The 19905-nt window shown below is 41.7% G+C and overlaps 2 protein-coding genes across 3 annotated transcripts in view; one reads left to right on the plus strand and one right to left on the minus strand.

The window, feature by feature from the left end:
- Positions 1-5550, minus strand: part of Ppme1 (protein phosphatase methylesterase 1) — a 58088-nt gene extending 52538 nt beyond the window's left edge. Inside the window, exon 1 of the mRNA XM_036201617.1 lies at positions 5284-5550. Coding sequence (XP_036057510.1) covers positions 5284-5384 — 101 coding nt within the window. The 5' untranslated portion in view covers positions 5385-5550. The remainder of the gene's footprint in view (positions 1-5283) is intronic.
- Positions 5551-5815: 265 nt separating this feature from the next.
- The window catches only part of C2cd3 (C2 domain containing 3 centriole elongation regulator), a 126162-nt gene continuing 112072 nt past the window's right edge, over positions 5816-19905 (plus strand). For both annotated transcript variants that reach the window (XM_036187331.1, XM_036187338.1), the window contains exons 1-3: positions 5816-6060; positions 7989-8258; positions 13862-14019. In XM_036187331.1, coding sequence (XP_036043224.1) covers positions 6006-6060; positions 7989-8258; positions 13862-14019 — 483 coding nt within the window. In that variant the 5' untranslated portion in view covers positions 5816-6005. The remainder of the gene's footprint in view (positions 6061-7988; positions 8259-13861; positions 14020-19905) is intronic.

The raw sequence follows: 19905 nt of genomic DNA on the forward strand, positions 1-19905 counted from the left end.
TATTTATTCATTGTGGTGCTGGGGATCAAACTCAGGGTCTCCAGCTTGCTAAACACATGGTCTACCAGCAACCTTTATCACTAGCCCAAACTGCACACATTAAAAGTATGAATTTTGCATTATTAAAATATAATTTCTGCTGGGCAGTGGTAGCACACACTTTAAATCCCATCACTTAGGAGGCAGAGGCAGGTGGATCTCTGAGTTTGAGTAAAGCCTGATCTAGAGAGCAAGTTTCAGGATAGCCAGGGGACACAGTGAACCCCTGTTTTGAAAAACAAACAAGCCAGGCGGTGGTGGTGGTGGTTCATGCCTTTAATCCCAGCACTTGGGAGGCAGAGGCAGGAGGATCTTTGTGAGTTCGAGGCCAGCCTGGTCTACAAAGCTAGTTCCAGGAAAGGTGCAAAGCTACACAGAGAAACCCTGTCTCGAAAAACTAAAAAAAAGAAAGAAAAGAAAAATAAGCAATATATAAAATCTATTTTAATATAATAATTATATTAAAATAAATTATATATGTATATGTATTATGTATGTGCATATAATCTATTTTAATATAATTTAATTTAAAAAGAAACAAGAGGGATTTAGTTTTTTAGAACTCAATCTGTGACCTCCAGCAAACCATTTTACAGTACTACTTCTTTCCTTCTGGCTGAATTAAAACCTTCCTAAGACACCTGGTGTCCATAACATTTTAAAAGTTGGACGAGAGACTACCAGAAATGAATAAACACATAGCTTGAGAGGAAAGTAGCTTGCATGGCCATAGTCTCAGCTACCAAAGGTGAGAGCATACCTAAAGACCAGAAGCTGGTGACTGGCCTGGGCAGTGTAGTGAGACCCTATAACAGAAAACCAAAGCAGCTAATAATGTAAGAATTTTATTTCACAAAATAAAAAGCCCTTCCCACAGTTCTCCAAGTGTAACATCCACTAGCTCTCAAGAGCTTACAGGTCAGGAACCTTGTATGTGTTCTCAGGTCTTAGCCCATGCTCATAGCCGTCTGAAGTCAGAAGAACTTCCAGGGTTAGACAAGAGGACACTTGAAGAGGACAAGTGACTGACGGATGGAAACGCTCAAGCTCGGTGCTAGACTTTATTTGTCTTATTCTCAATACCACACTCTTTGGTCTAAGAAGATCAGTCAACTAAAAAATCTGGAGTCCTGGGTTTGAATGCTGTTTCTGCCACTGATTCTGTGATATTAGGCAAGTCAATAGACATTTGTTAAAAGAAAATGTTACCTGAGCATATGATGCATGACTATAATCCCAGTGTTTTGTCAATTAGGAGAATTAAGGGTTTACAAGATATTGTCTCAAAAAGAAAGCGTGGGCATGGGGGAAGAAAGCAAATTAACCCTCCATCTTGCCCTGGTTTAATTCACTGGACACAAAAAAGCACTGATTTCATTATCTTAAATCATTATGGAATCATAAAATTTTTTTAAAAAAATAGTATTGGGGCTAGAGAGATAACGCAGTTAAGAGCACTCCCTGCTCTTGTGGAAGACCAGAGTTCAGATCCCAGCATCCACTTTGGGTAGCCCACAACCACCTGTAACTCCAGCTCCAGGGGATCTGACGCCCTCCTCTGCCATCACAGGGACCTGCATTCACATGTATACCCACACACGCAAAGTAATCTTTTGTTTGTTTGGTTGGTTGGTTGGTTGGTTTTGGTTTTTCGAGACAGGGTTTCTCTGTATAGCTTTGCATCTTTCCTGGAACTCGCTTTGGAGACCAGGCTGGCCTCGAACTCACAGAGATCCGCCTGCCTCTGTCTCCCAAGTGCTGGGATTAAAGGCGTGCGCCACCACCGCCCAGCCAAAGTAATCTTTTTGAAAAGTGAAACTATTGATAAACCATAAACAAGTTGAGTAATGAAGAGCTTTACTACCCTGTAGTCTTTCCAACAGTAATGGTATGCACTCAAGCAGAAGTGTTTAAGAGGTTCTCCCTGAATTTAAGCCTTTCAGAGGTGCAAGGCAAGTAAGGACCCAATCCAAAATGAGAATAGCTTCAAAAGCTGTAATAAATTCACAACTATAGGACTGTGTTATCCAAGAACATCTATCAAGGAATTATGCCCAGGATTTCAGGTCTACCCAAGAGCAGCACTGGTATACTTGAAAAGGAAATGGATCCCAACAATTAAAGCTAGTTCTACCACACACTAGTTGGATGACTTTTGATCAGGTACAAAATTCCCTTACCCATAAATGGGGGCGGAAATCTATTTCGTAGGGCTGTAAATAGACTAAACCAAATAACATAATAAAGTTGCAGTGACAATACAAAACATTTTTTAAATTAAGTGTTATTACTATATTATCCATGAATACATTGGAATTTCTAAATACAATTTGAAAAACCAAATGATGGAAACTCAAGAAAATTTATAAACTTGGAATTCATAAAATTAAAATAAACAAATGTACATAAAGTTTGGTGAAAATGAGGCAAATGCAGGAGAATCCTTCAAGTTCAAGATCAGCCTAGTCTACAATATAGTGAGTTCCAGGCCAGCCAGGACTATGAAGTAAAACTGTGTGTCCATCAAACAAAGGCAGGGAGGAAGTGGTAAGTAAAAAGCAAGTAGAAGGAGAAATAAATGGATGCTTTGAAACTGACAGAAATGTGATTTGTCAAATCAGGACTAAGAAAAATGAATCTGAGAGTGACAATATGCACAACTCAAGTTAAGTATCAGCAAGGTGATACCCATGAATCAAATCAATAGGTCTCTGTCTAGACACCTAATCATACTACGTAGAGCCATACCAATTAACTTTTAAGTGCATCTTACTTAGTAGCAGGAATATTTGAGTCTTGGTTTTCACATTTACTTGAAAATTAAAAAAAAAAAAAAAAATTCCTCTGTCTTTGAGTCTACCTTACAGTGAAAACACAGACTTCTAGGACTCTCAGGTTCCTCAACCACAAGTCACAGTAGTTAAATGGGACAGTTTCTAAGTTTTCTTTCAGCTTTATGATTCTAAGAGGAAGAGTCTCTTTTACTACTAGCATGAGACTTCTTAGAAAGCTTAGAACCAATATGGAAGCAGAAAAGGAAAATAACACTCGAGGACCACATACACATCTGCTCCTCTCTTCATCCTCTCTTCATAACACTATGACAACAAAGCATTTTTCTGCAGGTTTGGTGGCATACACCTGTAATCTTAATACATAGGTGGTCAAGGCAGGAGGATCAATTCCAAACCAACCTGGACTTCAAGCAAGACCCATATCAAAGAAAAGAAAAGAAAAGAGAAAGAGAGAGAGAGAGAGAGAGAGAGAGAGAAGAAAGAAACAAACAGCATCTTTCTAAAGCATTATCTTTTTTTTTTTTGAATAAGCAATGACCTAAATCAATAAAACCAAAACGGATAAAGTACCAGCAACTATAAAATCTTTTAATGAACAGATTTTCTCTTGGTATTGTCCCCCAATTCTTCATTTTCAGAAAACTTATTTTGATAAAGTAAGGTGCTGAGGTCTACTTAAACTTACCCCAAGCATATAGAATTGTTTTTAAAGACTAGCATTTAGATATATTTGTACAGATGAGTACCAGTATACTGAAAGTTGGAATTGTAGTTAAAAAAAAAATCAAGAATAATCATTAATTTTATATTAATTTTAAGGATATTTTCCAAAATAATGGTATAACTCAACTTCCAAATTATCTTTATTCATGTTAAAAGCTCAATCTTTATGTCTTTTCATGACCTCTCTTTATCTTATAACAAGCTTTCCATTCCCCTTCTATTATGCATCCATCAATCTATCTTCAGTCAAAGTATCTTCCACTTTTCTACTTATAGATCATAGGTCTCTTGGATTCTGACTTTTCCAATCATTTTCACCACCCCTCCCCCCCCCCCCCGTTTTTACTTTGCAGGATTCTCTGTCTCTCCATTCCTAGGTTAATCTTCACAGTATGACATCTTTGTGATCTTTTGGACATACTACCTCTTTGGAACTGCATGTATCTCTTTGGCAATCCTTTCCCCAGGAACATCTACCAGCTGATCTCTTGAATCCCAAATCCATCACATCCCTCTTTTCTCTTGATAATCAGCAATCTTCTAAACCCAATGACTATTCAATTCTCTCTACCTTCTAGCAACTCTCTTTAGGGTGTTCAACTATCGTGCTTTCTCCAGCAGCCAAGTATGCTGTAACTGGGCACAAGTCTGGCAAGGACCTAAACTTCCAAAGCGTCTCTCAGGAACTCAGCTGGTAAGCTGGGAGTGTAGCTCAGTGATATGGCATTTGTCTAGTTCTGGGCTCCATTCTCAAAACCACAAATATGAATAAATGTTTTTAAACATCTCTCTCTCTCTCTCTCTCTCTCTCTCTCTCTCTCTCTCTCTCTCTCTCTCACACACACACACACACACACACACACACACACACACACCTCCCTTTCCAGCAAACAGCTTGCCCCCATCCTATGGTTAAGTGCCTACTCTCAGTGCTTCGCTAATTCGTAACCTTGAGACCAGCACAGAGCTTCCCTCAGGCCCCCTTTGCCTGGAAAAAACAACAACAAACAATTGCCCAAATCTTTCTGTTAGCTTCCCAGATTTTACCTCCCCAGTGCTTCCATTGAACAATCCTGCTCCTCGTTATTTCTGTCTCTGGACATCAATGGTCACTGTTCCAAATTCAGCTGTCTTCCTCATCACATCCCACCTATTTCCCTAGCCTCTTGGCTCATTCCCTTTAACAGTCTCCTGGCCATGTTCTCCACCTTTCTTTAGGCCTGTTCTCCAAGCTTTTCAGGTCACTCTCTCATTCTCTGAACCCAACTCTTACATTTCTGGAAACTTTTTTTTATACCCCTCGGGTGAAAGTCTTCTTGCTCCTGGACAACTTGCTTGATCCACCAATTCCCCTCCACTTTTCTCTCAGTCACTCCCTATGCCCCTCAGCTGTGGCAGATTTCCCCTCATCTCACTGCTTCACTCCATCTCCAATCTCTCACTTCTGGAGTTGCTTCCCGTCGTCTCTTAAGTTATCCTTTCATCCTTCTCCACCTTGTCCTTATTCCTCTCTCTCTCCAACAATGTTATCCGTCCTCCGATTTCTATTCCCTTAGCGCCTCACCTAGTCCCCGAATCTGCCTTCTACTCCATCTAAACATCTCCAGGCCAACGCCAGCATTATCTCCAATTCACAGCGTCCTTTCCCATGGTACTCTGAACGCCCAGACACCATTCCCCACTGGCCTGGGCCTGGCCTCCTGGGAGAGAGGTACAAGTCACGTACCCCATCCGCATCTTGGCTCCGCTCTGACTGCCCCCGCTGCCGGGCAGAGGAGGGCGAGAGGGTAGGCGGCCGAGGTGCATGCTTTTTTCGAGGGCCGACATCAAGGAGAGGCCGCACGTCGACAACAGTGGCCGAAGCTCTGTCCCACGATACGTGCAGTCCAAGCAGTCACAGCTCACTCCTCTAACGACGCCCAGTCGCCTTTGGACAGCACCCAGACACCGGCAGCGCCGCCTACCGCCCACTGGATCAGTAAACCCCGCCCCCTCGACTCGGCGCTTCCACCGGAAGTGCGCAACAGCTTCGCACAAAGGAAACTGGGTAACGGAGTCTGCGGTTCCCTCAGACTCTTATCAGAGAACTCGACAACCCTCGACGGAAGAAGGAGTCCTCCTGAAGGCAATGCATTGTGGACAATGGAGTCCTCAAATGGTGTACCACTTTGCGCTTGCGCAGCTGCAGGTGCCCTGCCGCAACCTCGAAAAGGTAGGGAGGCAAAGCATTCTGGGTGTTGTAGTCTACACGCCGGAAAACGTATTGGCGCCTTCTCTTGGCACCGCTTTCCGGGAACTGTTGGAGGAGAGTTGCTTCTTCCTGCGTCCCAGGCTTCCCAGCGGCGCCCGTTGCCGGGGAACGCAGGCGCCGTGGGAAGGGATGGCGGGAGCACACAGCTTAGGAGCTGACACCTGCGTTGAGTTGGTCTCGAAGGGCCCGGGCTCGGCATGAAACAACGGAAAGGCCAAGGGCCTGGAGGCGGCCGTGGGCGCAAGAAGAGAGGTAACCTATCTGTCGAAAAGTTGAGGAAAGCATAAAAGGGCGAAAGGAATTCTGAAACCTCCATCCGCTCCGGTTAAACAAAACAAAAGAGGACGGAACAGAGAATATCTAGGCGACTAGAAAGTTAAAAGACAAAACTTTTTTTAAAGAACAGAAAGGAAATAGTGCCTGTGGGTCGATAAATGAGGCAATGAGGATTAGTCGGTATGGATAGGAGAACAAGAAAATTAAGAGTGTCTCTTAGGATAAGGATAAGTGTATGTGTGATAGTATGATTTGGAGCTGGGGAAATGATATCGCCCGAAGAGCCTGAGATGATGAAAGGGTGTGTGGCATAGAACTTCTTTAAATCAGTAACCCAAACTGACCAGAAGAATAGGGATTGTTGGTCGTAGTGACAGCAGTTACTGTAGGAACTCAGAGCAGATCATGAAACTGAAAACTCAATATGTGACTATCTTCATTGGGTGACCCTGACTTTTGAGATTATAATTGTCCCTTTAGTGAGGAGAACGCTGTTGAGAACAGTGATGGTTAGGGACTGAACTGAAGCCACAGTCTGGGAAAGAATCTTGTGCAGGCTATCTAAAAATCAATAAGGCAGTTTTAAGGCAAAGCCTTTCCTGCCAGGAATGATGGAGGTTCTGAGAAGATGTCCAGTGCTGATGTTCCCTGTGTCAAACCAGTCAAGCATTGGTTGATAAGAAGAAAGTCAAAGTAGAAATGCAGTGGAAGTATAGAATGACCTTGCTATGGCATTTGCATATACAGGTACACTTATTATATGCATGTATATGCATCTACTTTTATATCTCAACAGATTATCCCTGCGCTTTGTGGTGGGTCTTTTCTCCACTATACAGAGCACAAATTATTTGTTTTAGTTGAAAGAACTATTCTTATTTATTACTAATCAGATAGATTTCAGTATATTTTCTTCTTATGATATATGACCACTCCCCAAAGAAAAAGAGATAGAAAGATGTATACATAAATGTTTTTGTTGAGACAGAATCTCCCTGTGGACCCCAGGCTGGCCTTGAACTTGAGATCCTTCTGCCATAGCCTTGCAAGTATTTTTTTCTTTTAAAGGCTTCTCTAAATCTTTCAGGAAAGGTACTAATTGAAAGGAAAACCAGGGTTGCAATTAAGTGTTTCATTTGCGTTTTGATTCATCATCTTTTTGAAATCTAGTAAGATCGAAGTTAATGTAATAAACCCGGAACTAAAAAAATAGCAGCAAATCTAAAGATGTTAGTCTCCATCCTTCTTGATTGTGTGATCTTGGTAGCAAAGATGGTCTTTGCTGAAATTCTAAGTTGTGTTGATTCACACTAAATTGTGTGTCAGGGGAGCTACTGTTTCATGTTTAATGTCAGTTTTAAAATAAGAATGAGATAAAGATAATATATCGTAACTGTGGATTTGCAGCAGTATTTAACAAAACTTCCAACTGTTGTCCAACTGAATAATTATGTTTGTGTTTTTCAAGTAATATCTTTCAATTAAGGCAAAGTTTGGACTAACGTGCCTCACATGGACTGTCCCTTACTTAAAATAACCTGAATGCAACCTAAATACTTAGTTCTCCAACTCTTATAAATGACCAGGTAGGCCTGTTTTTCTAGTTACTTCTCAGTATTAGAACAGGTAAGAAAAGCCTTCTCTGTAGACACGAAGTAGTTTTGTTTATTTTCCATTCAAAGAGCATATTATGGTGTGATGGTACACACCTTTATCCCAGCTCTCAGGAGGCAGAAGTAGGTGGATTTCTGTGAATCTGAGGCTAGCCTGGTCTATGTATATGAGTTCCAGATAGACTAAGACTACCTAATGAGACCCTGTCTCAAAAAAAAAAAAAAAAAAAAAAAAAAAAAAATCCATAGTTAGTCTAGATTTTAACTCAGTTGTGTTGTATTCCTCCATAGGTTTGAGTGACATTTTGCCATCCACAAGCCTGCCACCTCTGGTTGAAGGGCAGTTACGCTGCTTTCTCAAACTTACTATTAACAAAGTTGTCTGGAAGATTGCGAAGCCTCCCACTTGTGTGCTTGTCCGAGTAAGATGGTGGGGAGAGACTTCAGATGGAACCCTCTTTTGTCCCAGGGATGCGTTGCAGACTGAACCAAAAGCTGTGAGAACGACTACCCGTTATGCTATCCGTTGTGGTCCAAAGCAGTTCACCTCGTATCTAACAGGTATGGTCTTGTTTTGTTGTCTTCACTGTAAACCTGATAGGAAACCTGCTTGCCGTCAGCAGTCTGTTATTTCAACGAAGACCGTACAGTCAAGGACAGAGACCAATGTCTTTAGATTTTGCCACTCTTTTTTAGTGCTGGGTTCATAATACTAACTTTGAATCTTACCAGATTTCAGAAAGATGATAAATCTAAATGTAAATGGTATTTATTTATAAAACTTAAATCTTCAAATGAGAAAGGTTAATGGTCAGTAAGAAAAAAGGTGTCTTTTAATACAGGAATCAACAGTCATACATTCATTTGTACATCCTGTGAGATATCTATACTTCATCTAAACATTTAAGTTGGTGTTAGGAACTGTAGGATTTGGGGAATGTACTTTCACATTTCTGACCCTCTTTCCTCTGCTATAAAGTGACATTAAATAGCTATCCTTTGACCATCTGGGTATTTTCATGAAGAAGCAAACTGGATGAGTAGAAAGAACACAGGTTTGAAGTCTAGACAGTGAAGTTTGAACTCTAGATTCAGACCTGGATTGTTGTGTGATGCTAGGAGGTTTTTGTTTGGGTTCATTTTGTTGTTGTGGTGGTGGTTGGTTTTTCAAGACGGTTTCTCAGTGTAGCCCTGGTGGTCCTTAAACTCACTCTGTAGACCAGGCTGGCCTCGAACTCAGAAATCCTCCTACCTCTGCCTACCAAATGCTGGGATTAAAGGTGTGAACCATTCAGCCAGGCTAGGAGGTTTCTTAAGAACATAGAGTCTCAGTTTCCTGTTGTGGGGAGAATAGTATGTTCCCATTAGGAATTATCATGGAACTTGATTGAAAAAATATAAAGTGATCAGTCCAGTTCCTGCTACATTGTAGGTGTGAGGTCTACAGAGATAGTACTCAAGAAACTGGGGGACAAAGTTTTCAAGTATTGTCTGTATCAAGAAGAACTCACATGAAGCATTAATGAGTGATACCAGGCAGTGTGTGAGTAAATATGCCATTACTCCATACATAGAGAATTGTGACTCTTCTAGGTTGTCAATAAAGGGCAATCGTGCAAATTATTAGGAAACCAGAATCCCACTTCTGCTTTTTATTCTTTCTACTTTATAGTGAATGAGCCATTTCATCTTTCTGATCTTTAATTTTCCTACCAGTAATTTGAAGGAGCCTAACACAGAATAATATTTCCATGCCCAAATTTCATTTTTCTAGTTAGAAATCATGGGAAAGGTAGTGTTTGAATAGGACACAGATGGGGTGAACCTTGTAAGAGATGAGCCAGCTGTCAACATAACCATGGTATGTTTTCTGGAAAATAGAGAGCTCAGATAGAGCTCAGATAGAGGGCTGGTGAGCTGGCTCAAAGGGCAGAGACACAGAGCCTGAGCACCAGAATTTGAGGCAAAGGTCCCACACGGCACAGGAAGAAAACTGGCTCCCACGGAGGTCCTGACGCCACTTGTGCACTGTGGCAGTGTCCCCTCCAACAGATAGATAAACGCAGTAGATGAACAGGAGGAGCCAAGACGTCTATACTTCTTCCATAGGAATGTCCACTATAACTGAAAACTTGGGGAGTATGACTATTTCTGAATCTGTGCGGGGGGGGGGGGGGGGGGGGGCATCAGTGCTTTTGTTCCTGTCTGTTCCCTCCTCTCTCCTGTTCCTTCTCTCCTGTTCCCTCCCCTCTCCTGTCCCCTCCTCTCTCCTGTTCCCTCCTCTCTCCTGTCCCCTCCTCTCTCCTGTCCCCTCCCCTCTCCTGTCCCCTCCTCTCTCCTGTCCCCTCCTCTCTCCTGTCCCCTCCTCTCTCCTGTCCCCTCCCCTCTCCTGTCCCCTCCCCTCTCCTGTCCCCTCCTCTCTCCTGTCCCCTCCCCTCTCCTCTCTCCTCTCTCCTGTCCCCTCCTCTCTCCTGTTCCCTCCTCTCTCCTGTTCCCTCCTCTCTCCTGTTCCCTCCTCTCTCCTGTTCCCTCCTCTCTCCTGTCCCCTCCTCTCTCCTGTTCCCTCCTCTCTCCTGTCCCCTCCTCTCTCCTGTCCCCTCCTCTCTCCTGTCCCCTCCTCTCTCCTGTTCCCTCCTCTCTCCTGTTCCCTCCTCTCTCCTGTTCCCTCCTCTCTCCTGTTCCCTCCTCTCTCCTGTTCCTTCTCTCCTGTTCTCTCCTCTCCTGTCCCCTCCTCTCTTCTGTTCCCTCTCTCTCTGTTCCCTCCTCTCTCCTGTCCCCTCCTCTCTTCTGTTCCCTCTCTCTCTGTTCCCTCCTCTCTCTCCTGTCCCCTCCTCTCTCCTGTTCCCTCCTCTCTCCTGTTCCCTCCTCTCTCCTGTCCCCTCCTCTCTCCTGTCCCCTCCTCTCTTCTGTTCCCTCTCTCTCTGTTCCCTCCTCTCTCCTGTCCCCTCCTCTCTTCTGTTCCCTCTCTCTCTGTTCCCTCCTCTCTCCTGTGCCCCTTTCTTGCATGTCACAATTAAGATGCAAAGGTAAGCTAATGAGTAGTTTCTAGATTAGCATGAGACAAAGAGTCCATGGGGAGAGGAAACAGCGAACCAGTGAGTTCAGGGAAAAAAGAAACACAGGGAGCCATCGTGTGTCTTAGAGTTTATGAAATGCTTTCAAGTCTGTCATCTCAGGCCAGCCATCCTGTGATGCAGTGAGGTGACTGCTTGTTTGCTCCTTCAGTCCTGTCTTATCTTACTCTGAAAAGATGTTAATACAGTCGCTAAACACTATAGATAGCCAATTTTGTTGAAGGAAAGTGGAAATACAGTTGAAGGATTAAGCTGAAGCCTCTGGGGAGCCCTAGAACACTTGTTGTGAGGCCCTGTCTACTTGCTGGGGTATTAGACTCATTTTCTAGATGGTGGGTTTGACATTTAATTTTGTTGTTGTTGTTTTGTTTTGTTTTGTTTTGTTTTATTTTTTGTTTTTCAAGACAAGGTTTCTCTGTAGCTTTGAAGCCTGTCCTGGAACTTGCTCTGTAGACGAGGCTGGCCTCAAATTCACGGAGATCTGCCTGCCTCTGCCTCCCGAGTGCTGGGATTAAAGGCATGTGCCACCACGGTCCAGTGACATATAATTTTTTTTAAAAAAAAATTTAACCCAAGGTCACCATAACTCTAGCCCTAATTTTAGGAAGACTCTTGACTCCAGGATCACTAGCATTTCCTTTTTTTTTTATGCTGCCTCAAAAGGTAGAGAGCTTGGAGCTGAAGAGAAGTCTCAGAGGTTAAGAGTACTGTCTACTCTTCCAGAAGATCTGGCTTCGGTTCCCAGCACTCATATGGCAGCTGTCAACTGGCTGTACCTCCAATTCCAGGGGATCCTTCTGGCCCTCAAGGGGTACCAGGCACAAAAGTGGTGCATAGACATACATCCTGGCAAATTCCCATACACATTATTTTTTAAGGAGAGAAGGCTTGATAACCCCCATTGTTTCTTTTATGTCTTTTTTTCTTTGCCCTTTATTCTTTTGCCAGAAATAGTGTCCATAAACATTCTGAAACATACTTCAGTGGCCCTCAACCATCAGTCTTCACCACTATTTAATCTGAGAAGATTCAGTTGGAATGAGTGATATGGGAATGTGAATATACTGAGTGATAGCAAAGCAAGAATAAGGATAAAGATCACTGATCTGTTAAGAACAAAGCATCTTCTCCTTTAAGCAATAGATAGTAAAGTAACATAGTATAGTCAATTTTAGAATTGAAGAGAACTAAGTTTTAGCCCATTTTGATGACTTTAATACTTACTGAACCTAGCACTGTTATGTGACCTCTCTGATCTTGTTCAACCCCAACCTAGAGCTAGAACACCCACACCAGAGTATTGTAAAGAAAGGGCCAAGGGTTGGGGGCTCAGTGGTGGAGTGCTTGGTGGAAGGCCTTGTGTTTGGTCCTCTGCTCTGGGAAAAAAAAGAAAGGCCAGTGAAGTGACTCACATAAAGACACCTGCCACCAAGCCGGATGACCTGAGTTTGATCCCCAGGCTCCACATGGTGGGAGGAGAGAACCAACTCCTGCAAGTTGCCTGTGGCCTCTACCTGTATGCTGTGATATGCTCACACACACAACACAAAAATAAATAAAGAGAAAGGTGATTTTAAAAACGAATTCTAAAGAGGCATGAAAGAATCTAGTTATTAGTAAGTGACCGATAGATGTTGGTCCACTTCCCTTATTCCACATGTGGATATCATTTGCAGCCTACAGAGTGCTTTTGATATATTTATATAATTTTTTGAGATAAGCACCAGGAAAAGGGCTGTGGTATGTTAAGTGATTTGTTTAAAGTCATGTAATAGTCATTCAGTAACTGCTATGTGGGAAGACACTGTCCTGCGTAAGCTATATGCAGTATCCTCAGTTCCCCCACACAGATGTTAAGATGCCTATTTTATAGATAGTTCCACCAAAACAGCTCATGACTTAGAACCAAGAAAAACCCACATGGATCTTCTAATTATAAGTCCTACATACTTTTTATTTAATGGTTGAACAAATAGTAATAATGAACCATTTCTCGACTTCGATAAGAAAATATTCAGAATTTGTACTGTCTTGACATATTAAATTCCATTTGTGTACACTTTATTCTCTTCCTATGAATCCTGAAGGGATGAGAGATAAATTGTAGAATGTAGTTAATGTGTTTCTGTTTGTCTTGGTTTCAAGTGTTTTTTTGGTACCTCAATATTCCAAGTATAGCTTAGGAATAAGCAGTTAGCTTCTGGGAGGTCAGGACCAACCCTGCAGTCATGCAGGAGCAGCCTTTTCTCTACGTCAGAGCTGAAAGAATGAAGTAATTAGGAGTTGTTGCATTTATAGTTGTTGTTTTAGGACCAGTGCTGGAGTTCTTGGCAAATATATTTACTAGTGCTTTTTTCTTTGTTTTTTTAATGAGACAGGGTCTTACTGTGTGGCTATGGCTGGCCTGGAATTTACTGTATAGTCCAGGCTGGCTTCCAACTCATAGAAGTCAATCACTCTGTCTCTACCTCCACAGTGCTGAGATTAAAGGTTTATGTTCCTGGTTGATACACTTACTAGTACTCTTAAAGGTATGTGTGTGTGTGTGTGTGTGTGTGTGTGTGTGTGTGTGTGTGTATAGAACAACCACAGATGTTGTTTCTCAGGCTCTGTCACTTTTTTTGTGTGTGTATGACCCAAGAGTCACTGTGTGGCACTTGCTAGGTTGACTAGATGGCAAACTCCAGGTATCTACCTGTCTCCACTTCCTCCATGCTGGGATTGCAAGTACATACCACCTTGCCTGACTTTTTACATAGATTCTGGGGATTGGACTCAGATCCTTGAGCTTGTAAGACAAACACTTTACCCACAAAACCATCCTTGCTAGCCAATGAAAGTTTTTTTTTTCTTACCACATACTTAATATACACTAAATATACAATATAATCCCCCTATAATATACTGTACCTGTCCTTCCTCTCTAAAGCTCTTGTTCTTTTGACGTTGGGCTCACTTCTCCTTAGATGGTATCGAAGTCAGCGCCTGATTTACTTCAATTTAAAGGTTTTCACCATATACCTTATGACCTACTTCCAAAAACCAAAATGGTGGAAGCTATCTGAATATGTTGTAATTGTTTCTGATTAGATATGGCCGTGCTGGTGTTGGAAGTCATCACCAAACTTGACCATCTTCCGGTTGGCAGAGTTCAGATCAATGGACTTGCCCAGCTTTCTCCAACCCATCAAATCAATGGATTCTTTACCATTGTTTCACCGGCATCTAAGAAACTTGGAGACCTTCAGGTAAAAATGTAATTCTTCACTGCCGTGTTATCCCTTTTCTCATTACTGGGGCCAAATTCCTGATAGGAAGCAACCTGAGGGTTTATTCTGATTCCCAGTTTGAGGGTACGGTCACTTATGGGAAAGGTTCGGCAGCAGGAGCTTGAGGCTGCTTGCTCACATTTGGGAAGATCAGAAGGCAAAGACAGGACAGGACCCTATAAACCTCAAGTCCACCTCATGCCTCACTTCTGTTAGCGAGGCTCCATCTCCTAAAGGTTCCACAACTTTCCAAAGCAGCCTCACCAGCTGGGGACCAAGTGTTCAAATACAGGAGCCTACAGGGCCATTTCCTGTCTGACCACCCAGTGACAGCTGCAAAGAATAGAGTCTGGGGGCAGAAGTCAAGTCTTCTAGATTGCGTAGGTCTGATTCCTGTGTCTCTGCAAAGTCCTACCTTGTGCCTTACTCTGCACTTGACTTTGTTTCCCCTTTCCTAAGTCCACCATCATCAGGAGGCTTTCACACGACCTGCTCTGTATTGAATTCACAGGAGCATTGACTGTGTCGTCACTGCCCTAGTACAGTGTCCAGAATTGTTTATTGATGGGGTCCCCATGCAGAGTCTAGACTAAAAGATGAGACTCTGTTTTCTTCCTTGGTTTCCCCCAGTTCCTAGTATAGTGCCAAGAAGCCGTTGTTGACTCCTGTACGTGCTGTCCTTAATATTGTCACTCGTTGACCCACTTTCATGTACCACTAATACAGAGATAAGACACGGCTCTCATATAGTTTTCTAGAACACTGTATGACACATACTGTACTGTAGGTATGAGACGGTGCTGTGAAGAACATAGGATTCCTTTCTGAGGGGACTCTGGGAGAGCTTCAGAGTAAACACTTAACATCACATTTTACAAATTCAAGCAATGAATGAATTCTCCCAGGAGCCCTCATGCTTCTTCCTGTAAGCAGCCTGAGGTGAACTGTGAAGATGGTTCGCAACTCTCTTGACCCAGAAAGCCCCCAAAAAACATGCAAATATCCGTGTTCACTTTAAGAACACTGAAACTGCCCAGACCATCAAGAGTATGCATGTCCAAAAAGCCACCAAGAATATGGAAGATGTCACTTTGAAAAAGTCCTGTGTGCTGTTCCCACATTATAATGCTAGAGTCGGTAGGTGCACCCAGGCCGTGTCCAGTGGGGCTGGACACGGGTCAGTGGCCCAAACGAGTACTGAATTTTTGCTGCACACCCTTAAGAATGGATAGAGTGATGTTGAACTTAGGAGTTTAGATGTGGACTCTCGTCACTGGACAAAGTGCACAAAGCTCCTGAGATGTTCCATTGAATTGACAGAGCTCATGGCTCGATTAACCCATACGTGAGCTCACTGCCACAGTGAGATGATCCTCACTGAAAAAGAACAAATTGTTCCAAAGCTGGAAGAGGAGGTTCCTCAGAAGAAAAAGGTATCCCAGAAGAAACTTTTTTTCAAACTAAAACTTAGATAGAGCATGGGAATAAATTCAGCATGAAATAAATGCAAATAAAAGTTTAAAGTTTTCAGTTGGTTTTACACCTTGCTAAATTTGCCCTAAAGTTAATACATAAAATGAAATAAATTGAAGAAGAAACCAAGCAAAAGTAGAGGTACAAGAATGACCACAGAGGCACACATGTCACTCTGTCAGCACAACAGAATAGCAACTCCGAAATGCCTGCAGTGAAGTGGAGGCGCTCAAGGACCTGTCACTGGATGTGTGTCACGTTCATTTAGAAAGCAGTGCCACCTTCCGTTGATGACTACGGTCAAGTGAGGCTTGTTTACTCGTGTGTTTCTGCTGCTGTAGGGTTTGCATCAGGCCTGCAAGATGCTGAACTTTGTTTCAAAAGCCATAAAGACAATCAGCTTCATTTACCTCAGTCTTACAGAAATACCCCCAAAAGAAGAGAATGCTCTGCATCCTTAGGGTTAGTTAGGGCAATGTCTTTTCAGTACTAGAGAAAGGAAAACAGTTTGTTCAACAGAAGTAATTGTAGTTTGATGATGACCAAAAAAATTAAGATGATACTACATGTACACATGTGATTTGATGCCTAGGGAAAAATAAGGAACAATAGTAGCAGTAGGAATATAGGATTCTATGTGGCCTTTTATGGTGGTGGTGTGTTATTTATGATCAAGATATAATTTGAAAATATGAAATCCACCCTTTTAAAGTGTACAGTTCAGTTTTTGTTTTCCAAGTATAGTCAGCAGATTATCCATGCTTTACTATTTTCTCATTCTAGGATATTTCTTTTATTCCAAAACCCAATGCTGTACTCAATATCAGCCACTATTCCATGATCTCCATCCCCAACCCCCGGCATATCATTCTACTTTCTGTCCTTATATATTTTCTACTCCTGACGTTTCAAATATATAGAATATTGTGTGCTCTTTTGAAACTGGCTTCTTTCATTTAGCATAATGTTTTTAAGATTTAAATATGGCATAGCATATCTTCCTTTTTGTGGGTAAAACATTCGATTTTTATAGATAGACCTCATTTGATCTGTTTTTCAGTTAGTGGACACTGGGTTTTTCAGCTTTCATGAACATCTCTGCTTAAGCCCTTTTGTGAACATGTGCTTTCATTTCCCTTGGGCACACACGTAGGAGTAGAATCGGTGGGTGATATGGCACTCTGTTTAACTTTTTGAGGAACTACCAGAGTTTTCCAAAGTAGCTATACTATTTTTTGACCATATTTAAATGTAATTTATGTAATGAGATTTGTATTTTTAACTTTAAAGGTCATTGGATTTGAAATGTTTTTAATGGAAGATTGAGAGAGAAGTCAGATTCTGAAAGATAAGGAGTTTGGAAATAAGGAGCAATTACAGTGAAGTAGAAGCAACAGTTAAAATTTCCCATTTTCCAGGGCTGGAAATATAGTTTAGTGGTTAAAAGTACTTGCTGATTTTCCAAAGGACCAGAATTCAGTTCCCAGCACGCATGTTGGGCAGCTCATAACTGCCTATAACTCTAGCTCCAGGGGATCCAACACCTCTGACATCTACAAGCACCTTCATTCACAATCACATAGCCACACACACAATTTTAAATTTTTATATATATATATAAAACTTTTTTAAGAAGTATTTTTAAAAATTCCTTCTTCCCAGATAAGCGACAGTGAAGGAGAGGTGTAGTATGATATAATGGAAACTGCACAGCTGGAGAGAGCTCAGCAAACTGCTTACTGTGCAAGCATGAGGACACCTGTAACCCCAGGACTGGGATGGAGAGTCAGGCAGATCCTGGCCAGTCTAGCTGAAATAGAGAGCACCAGGTTCAGGAACTGGCTCTCCCAAAGAATATGGATTTTTTTAAAAATGTGCTTGAGGAAGACATCCGTGGGTCAGTCTTATCCTCCACATTGCTGGCACACAGGCAAGGTGTGCTTGGACACACATGTACACACATGCTCAACACAAGCAACTAGATGTGGACAAAGAGAACTTGGTTACCAAAATAATTTTATGTTTACTAGCTATCATTTATAGTTGCTGAGCTTCAGTGCTCCATTTGTAAATGGCTCTAAAGCACTGTTGCCAGCATTAAATGAGAAGAAGCTACAGAAACACTGTGTTGGGCTAGCCTGCAGTAGCAGCACAGCAAACCACATGTATTCGAGAGGAGCCAAGCACAGTGAGTAACAGGATTGAGAAATTTAGATAAGGCAGAAAATGACCAGCATAATGCCCAGTGGTTCCCATTTAGTGTTTGAGCTACAAAGGCTTCTTATATCTTTAAATGTAAAAGAAAAATATGGAATTTAGCCTAAAATATTGTAGGGGACCTAGTGCGTTCAAAGAAGAAAGCAATAGGAGATAGAAAATAAGATCATTGAGCCAGTAAGATTCTGAAGAGAATTTGATGGGGATAGTCTTATCATGGGCACGTGCAACATTACCACTGGCTATACTTACATATGTAAGTAGTGTTTGCTACACACAAATCCAGGTGCCTTTGGTGGGAGTCCTTTAAAAATTTACCATTCTCAGTAGGCTTTGGTTCTCTCTCGCTTATCTGTTTATATGACTTCTAGTTATAGAACTGCCTTTATGTTTCAGTTTTTAAAAATCTCCTTTAAACTTCTAAAATTCCTCTATTTATTCCATTTTTATCATGCATCTTCTCTACAGAATGGCTATAGTTTGTTTCATAATGGTATTGACATAATGGTTTTGACATCACATTTTGTTCATATATTACCCATTAGAAACATTTTCTTTTCCATAATGAAGGATACCTGTTCCCATTCATTTTAAATGTCCTAAGTCTCTTTTTTCTTCCTTCATGGACACAGAAGTATTCCACTTTCTTTGCATTCACTCCCAAACAAGGTGGAAGGCAAAGACCAGACCCAACATTGTCCTCTGACTTCAATGTAACACCATGCACACCCATGCCTGCTCTCACACATGCACACAAAGATTGTTTAAGATGTCATTATGAAAACCATGAGTATATACTCATTTGAAAAAGAAACATTCCACTTTCCTCTTATCTCTACTATAAGAAAGACAGCAGATTACAGAACCCACAGACACTAAAGGAATGTCACAAGTAACCCTGCATGTTGAAATTTGATCACTTAAATGAAATGGCCTGATTCTTCCCAAACTGAACTATGAGAACTCCCTGAAGTATAAGACGAAATAGCCTGAATAGACCTGGGACTGTTTGTAAAAACTGAATTTGTAGTTTCAGATCTGCCCAAAAAAATAATCAAATCTCTAGGCCTGGATCACTTTATTAGCAAATTCTTCCAAACATTTAAGGGAAGAAAAAAAATACCACCAATCTTACTGTCTTTTGCAGAAACATTGAAAAGAAAAAAACACTATTCTGAGGCATGTCATACTTTGATGCCAAAACTAGAGAAGAAAAATATAAGAAAACTACAGAGCAGTATCCCTCATGAACCTAGACCTCAAAATCCCCAAGAAAATACCAGCAAACTGGGGCCAGCACTCCAGAAAGGATAGTCCTGTTCCCCAAGAGCTTACCTCAGGAATGCAAAGCTGCTTCAGTATTTACAGAGTAATTAGGGTGATAAGACACCAGTCATGGTGTGCTAGCCACTAAGAAACAGAAACACTTGCAGCACCACAGTAGAATACTCTCCAAAGCTTATACACTAAATGATGGCATTTATAGGAGAGTCTTAAGAACCATGATGAGTAGATGGTAGAGGTTCACAGTAAGGAGGGCATAACTACAAAAGGATAACACAAGGCAATTATTGGGATACTAGAACTGTTCCCTTTCTTGATTATGGCAGTTACAGTTACATGTTCATATATATAGGAAAAAGTCACGAAATTACAGTTATAAAATTGTTGTTTTACTATAAGGAAATTAAAAAAAAATAACTGCTGTGGGATGTCTTTCTGTATGCTGTGAATATGTGTGGCTCCTATTGTATAATAAATAAAGCTATTTTGGCCTGTGGCAAGAAAGCTTACAGCCAGGTGGGAAGTCCCAGCAGAGGTACAGAGAGAAGAAGGGTAGAGTCAGGAGAGACTCAAGCCCACTGCCAAAGGAGATATAAGATGCCAGCAGACCGGTAATGCCATGACCATGTAGCAACATATAGATTAATAGGAATGGGTTAATTTAAGATGAAAGAGCTAGCTAGCCAGAAGCTCGAGCCATAGGCCATACAGTTTATAATTAATTAAGCCTCTGAGTGGCTGCAGGACCAAAGAAACTTAACATTACATTTGGCACCCAACATGGGGCGCCAAAATGTAGCCAGAAGTTTCTCTGGTCCTGCCCAGCCTACGTGTGGGAGAGATTCATCCCAACCATGGGGCTGGGCAGGACTGGAGAAACTTCTGGCTACA

This window comes from Onychomys torridus, chromosome 1 (genome assembly GCF_903995425.1).
Source record: "Onychomys torridus chromosome 1, mOncTor1.1, whole genome shotgun sequence".
Lineage (NCBI taxonomy): Eukaryota > Metazoa > Chordata > Mammalia > Rodentia > Cricetidae > Onychomys > Onychomys torridus.